General features: G+C 36.8%; 1 protein-coding gene across 2 annotated transcripts in view; it reads right to left on the bottom strand.

Annotated features, from left to right (window-relative positions):
- Positions 1–11,284, bottom strand: part of LOC121425561 (condensin complex subunit 2-like) — a 49,868-nt gene extending 38,584 nt beyond the window's left edge. Inside the window, exons 1-5 of one of the 2 annotated variants that reach the window (XM_041621645.1) lie at positions 11,175–11,284; positions 5,535–5,781; positions 4,156–4,170; positions 3,022–3,106; positions 1,893–1,985 (exon numbers count right to left, since the gene is read on the bottom strand). In XM_041621645.1, coding sequence (XP_041477579.1) covers positions 1,893–1,985; positions 3,022–3,106; positions 4,156–4,170; positions 5,535–5,779 — 438 coding nt within the window. In that variant the 5' untranslated portion in view covers positions 5,780–5,781; positions 11,175–11,284. The remainder of the gene's footprint in view (positions 1–1,892; positions 1,986–3,021; positions 3,107–4,155; positions 4,171–5,534; positions 5,782–11,174) is intronic. The other variant, XM_041621646.1, reaches the window with a different exon arrangement.
- Positions 11,285–12,508: the final 1,224 nt, after the last annotated feature.

Below are 12,508 nucleotides of genomic sequence, written 5' to 3'. Positions count from 1 at the left end.
ACTTCTTTTCGACATCCTGCTATACTTATATATGATTGAGCAACCTTTAATTTAAAAAGTACAAACATCTGCAGTCTAATGTGCATTGTAAGGTACATGTGCAATGTACTTACATATTTATTTCCGACCCAATACATGTAATCATAACATTTCTATATCACAATAATTGCCTCTTGACTGCTTACTGAATACACCGTGTTCTAATACATTTTTCCATTTTTTAGTTAGATTTGGATTTCACTCTGTAATGATTATTGAAGTTCTTCCTCCAGTTCAACCCAAGATGCTTAACTTAATTGAACCTCCTATCTATATTGAAAGAGAAGTCTGCTATAAATCAGTTGTCTAAATATATTTCATCAATAAACTGCTCGGCTTTCAGTGTAAATAGGCAGTCTAGCTGTACATACAAGAATGTCACCCCCTCCCCTCCCCCCACACACTTTGATAAAGAAAAATGACTCCTACCCCCTGTGCTGCCACGGGTAATTGCTGCTAGTTATAATAATAGGCATTTATATATATTTATATGGCTCCAACTAAACCAGGCGGATGTCGGAGGATACTATTCCCTGCAAATCACCCCAAAAGGTCCAAATTTGACCTCATGGTTCAAATTGAGATTATGATGTGTGGAAAGAGGAACTTCCTCAACTTTCAGATGATATTTACATTTTCCATAACATTTAACTATGAATGTGTGAAAACTTAGCTGAAGACATGTCTTCACTTTTTTTCTTTTTTCCCCATATTTTCTCTTGTTTTATTTTGTTAAAATCATTCATATTTTTGATAATTAAAATCAAACTGATTTCATTTTTTTTTATTAATTGAAGTATATATATGGCCCAGCTCAATTTTTGGAAAGATGTGAGAAACTTATGATTGCGTTGCTAAGGAGTTAATGGGAGGATGTTGTCTGAAACAGTTATGGCGAGTGAGTCAAAACTTTAATTGCGAATATCTGTTGTTTTATCCGCAACCTTATTATCAATAATGAATCATAACTTTGTTACCGGAAATCCGATTTTCAATACACTTCGTACCAAATGAAACAGGACAAACTACCCTTTAAAACCATACCAAAAAAACCCCTCAATTTCGCTAATGGCCGACATCAACCTGGTTTTGATAGCGCCAGTCAAATAGCGCCGTCTTTCTAGAAATAATCTATTCCGAGACTCGCTATCATTTTATTTTTTCAAATAAAGACCCCAACTTTAGTTCGATCTGCCTTCCAGCGCTCAGTGCATTCACAAAATTAATCCTGCTGGGTACCCATTCACCTTGCCTGGGTTGAGTGTCGCACTATGTGAGTAAATTTCTTGCTGAAGGAAAACACAACATGGCTTGGATTTGAACTCATGCCCCCTTTGATTTAAAGATGAGTCATAACCACTAGACCATTACACTGCCATATATCAAGTATTGGAGGACAAATCAATAGTAGAAGGGGTTTATTTCCGATTCGTCTAATGCCAATTCGTCCAATTGCCAACTCGTCTAATATCATTTGGTCTACCATCAGTTCGTCCACTCACCATATGGTCTACTTTCATTTAGTCTAATACCATTCCTTCTAATAACCAGCTGGTCCAATAGCCATTTAGTCCACATACCATTTGGTCTAAGTGGACTAAGTGTTAAGATTGTGCAAAATAAATGAAAAGAAGATGGGTATTAGACCAACTGGTCATTGGACGAAATGGTCATAGATGAACTGGTGATTAGACAAAGTGATTATTGGACCAAATGGTCATTGGACCAAAAGGTTGACAGACAAAATGTTGTTGGACATACAGCATTAGACTAAAATGAAGGTAGACCATATGGTGAGTGGACGAGTTGGCGGTAGACGAATTGGCAATTTACCAGTAAAAGGTAGTACTGACCTGAAAGTTTGTCATCTCTCCTTTCTTTGATTTCAGAAGCTCTGCCATGTAGTCAATCAGGTGGAGCCCAAAAGCATTTTTGGAATTGATTTTCTACGAACAACAAAGAAATATCATCACACATATTTAAACAGACTTGTACAGATATATGCAATGGGACATGTTAAATGTACAAGATGCTTTCCAGTATCAAATAGAGCCACTGAAATCCCATCCATACTTGTCTTGTTGAATGTGTGCTGGACAATTATTCATGCAAGATGATTTAAAGACTATTTTCACAGCTTTAAAATATCGGGATACCAAATCTGATAGCAATAATCAAATACCCTAATATGACATATTAAACGGTGACAAGACATTTGCTGCGGCGACAGTTGCTCCGGTCTTTATTTCATAAAAGATATAGGGTTAGGGTTGCAATAGGGTCTTATGTTAGGATGAGGATTGGGCGTAGTGTTAAATCCAGGGATTCAATTCAATTCAATTCAATCATGGTTTATTTCGTATAAAAAACAATACATGTTACAAAGCCAGAAGGCTGAAATTAACATGTTTGCAATAAAACGTTCACAAGTCATGGATAAAAACAAACAATTACAATTTACAATGTACATAGATGATAAATAAATTTGTACATAAAAATTCATTAAATATAATAAAATAGAACGAAAAAAGAAATGCAATATTAAAAAGTGATGAATATTAGACAATGAAAAATTCAAATATCAATTGGATTGAAATGGAGACTAAAACAATGGCAAACATTTGAGTTGATTTCAAGGGTATATGAAAAGAAAAATTTATTTAGAATTTAGTAAATCAATGAAATATGGTATTGTACTTTTTCTAAAGCGATCTGTTTTGCATTTTAACTGAGCAGACATTCCATTAATGAGCAGAATTTGCAGTGGAGCAATTGTCCCCAGAGCAAATGTCATGAAACCTATTAAGTTTAGTAAAACGGATAATAAAGTTACAAATGAGTTTACGAAAAAGTGATAATCCTTTCTTTCAAATTTCCATTGGCATTGATTTAGTTCCTAAGAAAGGATCACCAGTCGTTCGTAAAGTCTCTCATAACAGCTTTACAAAACACCCACCACTGACACCAGGGCCCAGAACTTACATTTTCTGCAGAGAGCTTGATACAGTTTGAATAATGATCAGTCAGCTGACCGGTTGATAAGCCACTAAGGGGTAGAGATCTCCTCCTGTATGGCACCAAAACAGATTTACAAATATTCAAAATAGTCAAGAAGCAATCTTTCCCCTAAGGTTGTAAAAAAATGAAACCACATGCATTGTGAAGGTAATTAGACTCACAAACATTATCCACTGCAATTCAAATATTATCATGCCAAGTTTCACTTTCACACGGCAATACAAAAGTTTATAAATCAACATTGCGAATTATTTTTTTAGATGACATATCTTGCCTAAGTTGTCTTAATATTGTGCCTTAAAATGGCAGTTCTTCTTTTGCAATTACTAGTATACAAGTTGAATGAATCATAAGCAATCTGAGTATACATTGATGATTACAAATGTTCATTCTGAGGAGTTTATGTCAAGATGCAAAATTATAGATCTGACGCTCTAGACACAGGGGGACTGTCCTCTCACAGGCTTTTAAACATTGGGCGGTCTGTAATTCAGGCAACTGCACTGGATTGGTAGTCTTGAAAATTAAATGAGAAAACAGCTTTAGTACTGTGACTGTTGTGTTATGCTTGCCATTTGATCTTGGTATCATAATTTGGCTACATACAATGTCTTGTTGGAATACTAATACTCCATAGTGCATTGAGAAGCTAGTAGTTTTTCTTGCTAGTGGGAACATTAACTACATTATCACAATGGGGGCATTCTGCGAAAGAAATTCATGACAGTTAATTGGTTCAGAAATCTGAACTCGAGTTAATGTTATTAAAGGAGGTTGAATTAAGCTGTTGAAATTAATTTTTATTACAGATCTGTTTTAATCAACAGACCTGTATAGGTATCTAAAATTGAAACATTTTTATGTATACTGCTACAAATACTTAATTTTCAAAAAATATAAAAGGTTTCCTTTCATGAACATACATGGAGCCATTTAGTAATCAAAGAAGCCAGGCTAAGTATAAGGCTATTTAAGTACAATAATTGTAAGTAGGTTTTGAATAGGAAAACATAATTTCTAGATATATTCAGAGTTGAATGCAAGACAACACACAGAGAGACCACGGCACACTCAAAGAAAAGGAATGAGAAGTCTTACTTTCTTTCAGTTGGGCTAATGGTCAGAAAGCAAAATAAAATAATAATAAAGTCATGATATAGTACTGGCCACAAGACAATATTAAACATCTCTGCATCAAAACTATCCAATCTGTCTATCAGGACATAATACAACTCTCTGATAAAGATCTATGGAAAACCACGTAAAAAAAACAATACATTAATTTTTATTCTTTCTCTTTTAACCCCATTTTTATTGCAATCAGCCCCTCCCCCCTAAAAAAAGGTTGTTTTGGGGTGCTAAAGGTTATATTATTGCTCTGAGAAAATCAAAATACATGATAATATAATATCATTATTCATTTAAAAATAAAGAGATTTTATTCCCTTTTTTGTCATTTGAATGACAACAAAGAAAAAAACAGAGTGTATCTGATTCACTTTGTCCTTTTTTAGAATTGCCAAAATCTCTCAATTAAAGATATTGTAATTTGGACATTTCACAGCCTTATTAAGTCTTTAAAAAAAATTAGTCTCAAATTTTCATGGATTTGTGCTTACATTAATATTTGCCTCCGTTTAATGGTCAACTTCCGTTTAAAGAAATAACTTATATCTGATTTCGAAGAAAATGATGATTTTCCTATTTCATATGTAGGATACAAGTTCTTGTCATCTTTAATAGCAAAGATTAAGTGACAAGTATGTTTCATCTCACTAATTCTTAATCTTTTGAGAATACTGCCATTGGTTCATAATCCTAAAACCAATATCTGAAGTGACATAATCTTTATTTTCTTGAGGAAAAGAAATAACAAACAGGGTAAAAAACAAAAAAAATAATGTACAGATGGATCACTTATTTATGCAGACCATTAGACCTGAATTCACAAAGGTGGATTTGAAAAGCAAAGGTTGAATCCATGGTCTATGCAGATTTCCTGTTTAAATTATGCTTAATTTAGAGCGTATCAAGCGCGTGTATAAAAACTGTCCAATTCTGATGCGCGCTTTTGTCAGTGCGCCAAATTGATGCCTGTTACCATGGTTAGATACACTATTTTATTCATGAGTCCACTGTCTGAAGAGTAGACCATTAATTAAAAACAGTGGACTCATGATTAAAATAGCCTGGATAACCACAGCAACAGGCGTCAATTTGCCGCACTGTGACAAAAGCACACATCAGCATTGGACATTTTTTAATATATACGGTAAAATAAGCGTATTTATACAGAAAATCTGCATAAACCATGGACTCAACCGGTTTTCAAAACCACCTTTGTGAGTTCGGGCCATAAAGGTCGACTTACTTTGCATAACACCCCCCCCCCCTTTTCTCCGTTATAAAAATCAACTAATTTTGGGGGATGGACTTGTCCTTTAATTAAACACACACAAGGGTTTCACAATACTTGCCTGTCCGATGGGGAGGAGACGGGACTCTGGAGGTGACGTTGCATCTCCATGACACGGGAGTGCCTCCGTTGCCTCTTTTCTGCAGCGTCATCATTCTCCGCAAAGTTGGAGAGGATAGAAGACTGGCTGGTCAGGGGGATGGGTCTCCGCCGGGTGGTGGGGGAGATGTAGTCTGATGACAGTCCGGCTGTGGATGCCAGTCGGCTAACCGGAGTCCGAACCTCCACTTGAGGTGTACTCGACATTTCTGGGAAGTAGAGATTCCAAATGAATGCATTTATAACTAAATAAGCATGTAAAAAAAACGAATGGTTTCATTTACCTTGCAGAGCGATTAGCCCATCAACATTGTGCAACTAACATCTTTAGACAAAAACGCCAATATATGGTGGAGTAGATTCTCGTCTCAAATTGATTTTTTCCCCTCATTTTTCTTAACAAGTAAAAACAAAATAGATCTTGATCTAGCCTTGTATTTTGTGAAGAGAGTCAGATTTTAAAAATCACTTCATAGCTTAATGTCAAAACGTACAACCTCATCAGATTTAGGGCGTACTTTTTTTGGATTTGGACAGACCAAGGTAAAGTGACTGGCACTGATGCACCCGCCCCACAGGCACTCCTACATGTAGAACCAGTGAGGTCAAAACATAACAGTATTGACCTCATAAGCGACAATAGCGCATATAGATATACAGGGTAGTGCATCTGTAGAAAGTCAGCAGCTGCAGTAACACACAGATGAGCTGAGCAAAGACGTCCGATGTCTAGAGCCAAAAGAGGTCCATTTGGTAAGTAAATAATTATTTACTGGTACCTATTTCTAGATCTTTATCAAAATTATTGATAGTAAATTAAAATCAGCATATGTGCAGCTAAAATAAGTTATTTTCTCACCAATTAAGCAATTATTTTGGGGTCTAGAGTGCAATTTAGATCTCCGAAATCGATTGCAGCGCACAACACTACACTCCCAATATTTGGAAACTGCGTCCGATATTTGGCTCAAAACAAGCTTCTGGTAATGTGGTTTGTGCAGGATCTCTCTGCTTAACTTCGAAGGTAACGAAGGAGGAAGAAGAATAAATCAATAATTTCCGCTTACCATAATTTTTTTTATTTTTTTTTATAACATTAATAATAATATACAACATTTGTACTACGGAAATACACATGATTTTTATGTGATTCATGATGTATTTTTGTTTTGGTCTAATAATATGCTTTAAGTGTCCGATATATTATGATGGCACTTCAATACTCTAACATGTCGGCTCATTAGATTGTTCCAAAAACATGAAAGAAGGCAAAAATCTCTCATTTCTCACTTTAATTTACAACTCTCAGCTCTCGTTTGAGGGAAAAATTTACTCCTACTACAGTCAATCTAGACTATTATATCTTTTCAAGAAAAGTTTTAGATTGTTTCCTGTTTATATTCCGGCCCCTGCACTGTCAGTGTAAAAAAACAATCATGCAAAAGGCTGCAGAATTCTAAGTAAGACTTGTCTTGGAAATTTTGATTGAAGCCTGGATTTTATGATTTTATTAATTTTTTATCAAGCCTCGGCTCAACAAGTTGTTGAGCCGAGGCTTGATAAAAAATTAATAAAATCATATTGTTGAACAAGCATGACAAGAACCACTCATGGTTTCAAATCGTCTCGTGTGTGAAGGATTCATATGCACCTGGTGCACGCGAATCTTTCACACCATTTTTACTAAAATAACTATGACTTTACATCATAGCTATGAATTATACTTGTTCTATAACACTTACCGAATCATATGGATCGTTCGTTGAATACTCTTTGCTGTTTTTTTTAATAAAATAAGAGCATTTTTCGTGATCTTCACGTAGATAACTCCTGCTCAGCGTGGATATCAATTTTTGTCTCAAGAGGGCGCGCGATATTATTCACCAAGCCGGTAGGCACTTAAGAACCAAGTTTGAAAGGATACTCGTAAAATTATGTCACTCTCGCCGATGAATATTCATTAGATCGTGGTCGTGCGTGTTCAATACACACTGAGTGCATGCATGCAGAGAGTTTGTATTGAACACACACGACCACGATCTAATGAATATTCATCGCGACAGTGACGTAATTTTACGAGTGTCCTTTCAAACTTGGTTCTTAAGTGCCTACCGTACCTTTGTTTACGGTCTTGCAAGCTAGCTGCATTCTAGGCGACCAGCATTATTTTCTTGCTCGTTCAATCCACTTTCATCATCATCTTGTCAAAAGATGGCGTACTTTACCAATAAGTATATACATGAGATGCAACCTGTTGATTTTTGGTACAATTTCCTATTATGCGCTGACGACTTGAATTGAGAATGTTCGATACGAAAAATTGCTTTTCGCTTGTTGTTTGCGTACTTTCTACCGCAGTATTAAGGACGGATCGAACGGAGTATCCTGGTTGAGACTCGGAGGTAAGCGATAAAAACACTTTTATAAACAATTTCCAAATCATTTTTAAGACAAATTTAATTTTTAAAACTAGAATTTAATTCGTCATGCGGACGAATTAGGTGGTCTGTCTTTATTCTCGCCATCATGATTTATAGACACAGATCTTCACGAATCAACACGGCAATGCCGGCATGATCCGGGGAGGTCCGGGATAGTTTTGCCCCAGATGACTGAACACGGCATCAACACGGCAGCTTCACACGGATCTACACGGATCATGCCAGCAGAGCACGTAGTCAACACGGACCAACACGGACCTACACGTCAGCTACACGGACCAACACGTCAGCAACACGGACCAACACGTCAGCAACACGGACCTACACGGACCAACACGGACCAACACGTCAAATGCGTTATCCATTGAGCCACGATATTCCCCATAGAAATTACACGTAAGCAATTTTGAGAATTACAATTCAAATTTTGCAAGCGAAATACGGGCATGATCCCGGCATCTGATCAAAAAATGGAGGGCACACTCCCGAAAGCTAAGAATCTCAGCTACAACATACTAAAAGCTCAGGGAAAACTGACAAGAAACTATGGAGATATGTCTCACGAAATAGCGGAATGTCGAATCTAGTTTTGAGAAAAAGTCATGTCCCAGAGAGATTACACGCAAAATGAGGAAAAATGACATGCCTCTTTTTATCGCTGTTTTACGCAATGATGCGTTTCTCAAAACGAGAATTCATGATAACTGAGGAGAAAGAGTACATTCTAAACTACATCATATCGAAATCTGGGCGAAAAACAATCTATATTTGAGAAGTTACAACCGAATTTCCATAAATTTGATGACGTCATTTTTGAAAAAATGAAATTTTTAGTTTAGGCGCCATTTTGATGACGTCATGATATAATTTAGGGACATTGATGACATGAAATCGAATCTACAACTCATACTCTATCGATATATGAAAAAAAAATGGGGGGTCAATGGACTATTTAAAGAGCTACAGTGAATTTTCAAGAGGCATGTTTTTGCCCATATATGGCCTATAGTGAGAGCTCGCGCGCACACGTGCTGCAAACTTCAAGGGGTGTTAATTTCGTCATTAATGGTCGTAGAAGGTTGATCAAGGTATCAAATTGTTCAAAATTTTATTATCAATGCAAAGATGTAAAAAAAAAGGTGTTTCTGGATTGCGTTGAGGCGTTACGCGCGGAAGCGCGCGCGCGCAAATTTTTGAAATGCTTAGAATGACCTGAAACGTACTCTCGTTTGGTCAAAAAGTGATTTTGAGCATTTTTAAATTTTGACGCGCGCGTCGTGACCTCCAGGTGACCTTTGATGACATGACCTGATGACCCTTGACCTGAAGTTGATGTGATAATAATTTGATTGATTTTTGATAATTGATAATGGAGATATGATTGATAATGTGATTTTACAAAATGGCGCCTAGATGACGTCATCATGACCTGATGACCTTGAAAAACTTCTCTGCACGTGTCCATGACAGATCCTATAGATGACATGAAATTCAATGAAATTGACCAAGTCCATTTTGAGATAACTTGGCGACAAGAAAATCCGTAAAAATAAATAAATAAATAATAAGAAAATTCTGACGAAATTAAGAGGTGATCTGTCATAGACAGACAGACCACCTAATACGATAGGGCCTAGTGGAGAAATACTGAACGTTTGGCGTTTTTCACCCATGGGTTCATATCGTCTCGCGAGTGAAGGATTATCAGTCATACGCACGCGACACACCACTACACTTCGAAAATACAGTGGGCTTTTGCCCACATAAAATATTATGTTTAAATAAACATTCCACATCCTGCTATGACACTTACCGAATCATTTAGATCCTTCCGTGACTTCTCCTTGAAGTTTCTTTCTAAAAATATGTATATTTTCTTGATCTTTAGTGAAGATTTTACGGAGATAGAAATCAGTCAGCGTTGATATCAATTTTCTCCTGAAGAGGGCGCGCGATTTATATTCATATCAAAGACACGACAAGGGAAAGAATAGGCACCTACACTATTTTACACGCATATCGACGCAAGGCATTACGCAAAGTCCGTGAAGTGTCCAATCTTTTCATTGTATAGACTTTGGTACACCGTATACGTATTATTGACGTTCGTCAAAGCTTGTACTGCTGGTTTCTTTCCAGGCACGTATATTATTTTCATTTTTTTTTATCAGTCATCTTTTTAAATTAATGCAAATGAGTGTTATCATCACCAATAATAATCATTAATTATGTTTTTTGAAGGCATTTCATTAATTGGTGCCCATAATTAGTAAATTAATCATGAGGATTGCGCATTCAAAGAATTTAGATACAGTTATAAAATTACCGAGGAGCTGAATCAAGGTTGTGAAATTATTAGCGCCACCAACGGGCTTCCTTGTATTTCCGTGGAAGAGACAAGCGAAGTCACTTTCGTTTTCGAGGCCGAGGTAAGCAAAATGTGCTTTTTTTTTATCGGATTATTATTTTATTATTATTTTATATTCAACAAACTCTTGCTACTTACCGGCAAGAGCCCCGGTGCGTAGCGAGAAGGAGCTTCGGCAAATATTACTTCAGCAATGAAGCGATGTTTGCCGACTACTTCGAAATCCAGGGTCAAACACGGTCTATTGTACGAGGTTAGTACATACTAACCTCGTACAATGTGTGAGTGGGCGTTTTTCATTCCCTCACATTCGTGTGATGAATGAAAACGTCAAAGTCCACTATGAAACCACATGCGTTGTGCGAGGTTAGTATTACTAACCTCGCATGTTGTGTGAGTGGACAAGAACATGCTCGCTCAGGCTCCTCAGCTCAATGAAAATAATTACAAATTACTCTCAAACAATATTAAAATAAATGAAACGATCATAATTATTTGTGGCATGCCTTATTTGTGATATAATATATGATGCATGTATGTCAACAAAACCCAGAGCATGATGATTTTAATTATGTTTCTTTTGTCCGGACTGTCTTAGCTTTGAATTTCACTTTGTTTTAATCTAAATAACAGTCACAGAATTTACAGTAGGTGGGACTGAAGTAGATTCCAGTAGCTAGAACTTTTTTAGAAGAAACTGCAAATGGTTACGTTATGTTAACTATGCCTATAACAAATCGGGCGCACATTCCAAACAATCACAAATTTAGTACATAGCTAAAAAAAAACTTACCTTAAGAAAATGTATTCAATAGACTTAGGCCTATATAAGGACAAATACTTGCGGCTTGTTTACAAACAAATTTTGCGAATATTGAAAATGGCGCTGAAGATATTTGAGTAAGTGCGCATGCGCAGCCGATAATCTCGGCTCGATATGCGCTCTCTCGCCGCGCTCGCTAGCTCGCGCTCGCAGGCTTTTTTTGCTGTTGATCTCTTTCGAATCGCCCCCCCCCTCCCCAGGGCGGGGAAGGAGATTAAGTGGGGAAGGGGGGGGGGGCTTTAATAAGAATTCTTGGCAGTGAAGGGTCGACAAACATTCGCAGGCATATCTAGAGTAAAATTGCGCTGATTAAAAATACAATTGTCCGGCCTAATCTCACCCCGCTCACACCTTTTTCAGTGCCTATTTGAAATGAAATGCAATTATCCAATCCCATTTCCTACCCATGCGGATGACCAGGGAGCTAGAGGGGGTGATAGATGATCCACCAATTTAAAGACCAGGGTCCGGTTTTTCTAATATCCTCCTTTTATTTGTTTGCCAATGTTTTCGGAATTGTAGGCCTCCTTTTTTCTTTTCTGCCACTTAACAATGAAAAATATATTTTATCCATTAATATGGAAAGTGTGCAACATAATACTTCATATATATATTTTTTTATTTTAGACGACCCGTGTGGTCCAGTGGTTAGAGCATCGGACTCATAATCGCAAGGTTGTGGAATCCCAACTCTGCTATTGTCTCCACTTTGATAAAAAGACCCGAGAGTGATATCTGTCGTCTAAAACTTCAGCCACTATGACTGATTAACCTAGACTAAAAATATTTCATATACTAGTAGGTAATTGTTTATATACCAGCTTGGTGTTCTTTTTATTTATTTATTTGATCACAATATTTTGATCATCCCTCCACTGACTATACCCTCAATAAAGAATTTTTAAAACCCTTAAGATTTTTTGCCTCAATTTATTAAATAAAGGAGGGTATAGTTAGTAATTAAAGTTACGTTACAAGACATTGAAGGCAAGCTCGCCGGAACACTTTAAGATTTGAGGGGGCATAATTATTTTGAAGGTCGGAGCACAATTTTTGTGAAGTTGTGAGATCCTCAGCGAGGAGAGAAAGGCGATCGAGCGAGAAAGGGATACGAAAGGTCGATAGGAGAAACGGAACATTACTTTTTATTCACATTTCCCCCAATTGACTGCTATAAAAGCTCATTTTGTTGTGTTTTCAGGCCCTTTTTTTGGGGGGGGCAGTCCAATGTATATAAAGGCGGTATAGGCCCGTATTCAGGTTTAAAATCAGGTTTAACTTAGACCACGGTCTAACTCTGTGCT

This window comes from Lytechinus variegatus, chromosome 12 (genome assembly GCF_018143015.1).
Source record: "Lytechinus variegatus isolate NC3 chromosome 12, Lvar_3.0, whole genome shotgun sequence".
In the NCBI taxonomy this organism is placed as follows: Eukaryota; Metazoa; Echinodermata; class Echinoidea; order Temnopleuroida; family Toxopneustidae; genus Lytechinus; species Lytechinus variegatus.
Note: the sequence above shows the minus strand (reverse complement) of the source record. Positions and strands in the feature narration are given on the sequence as shown.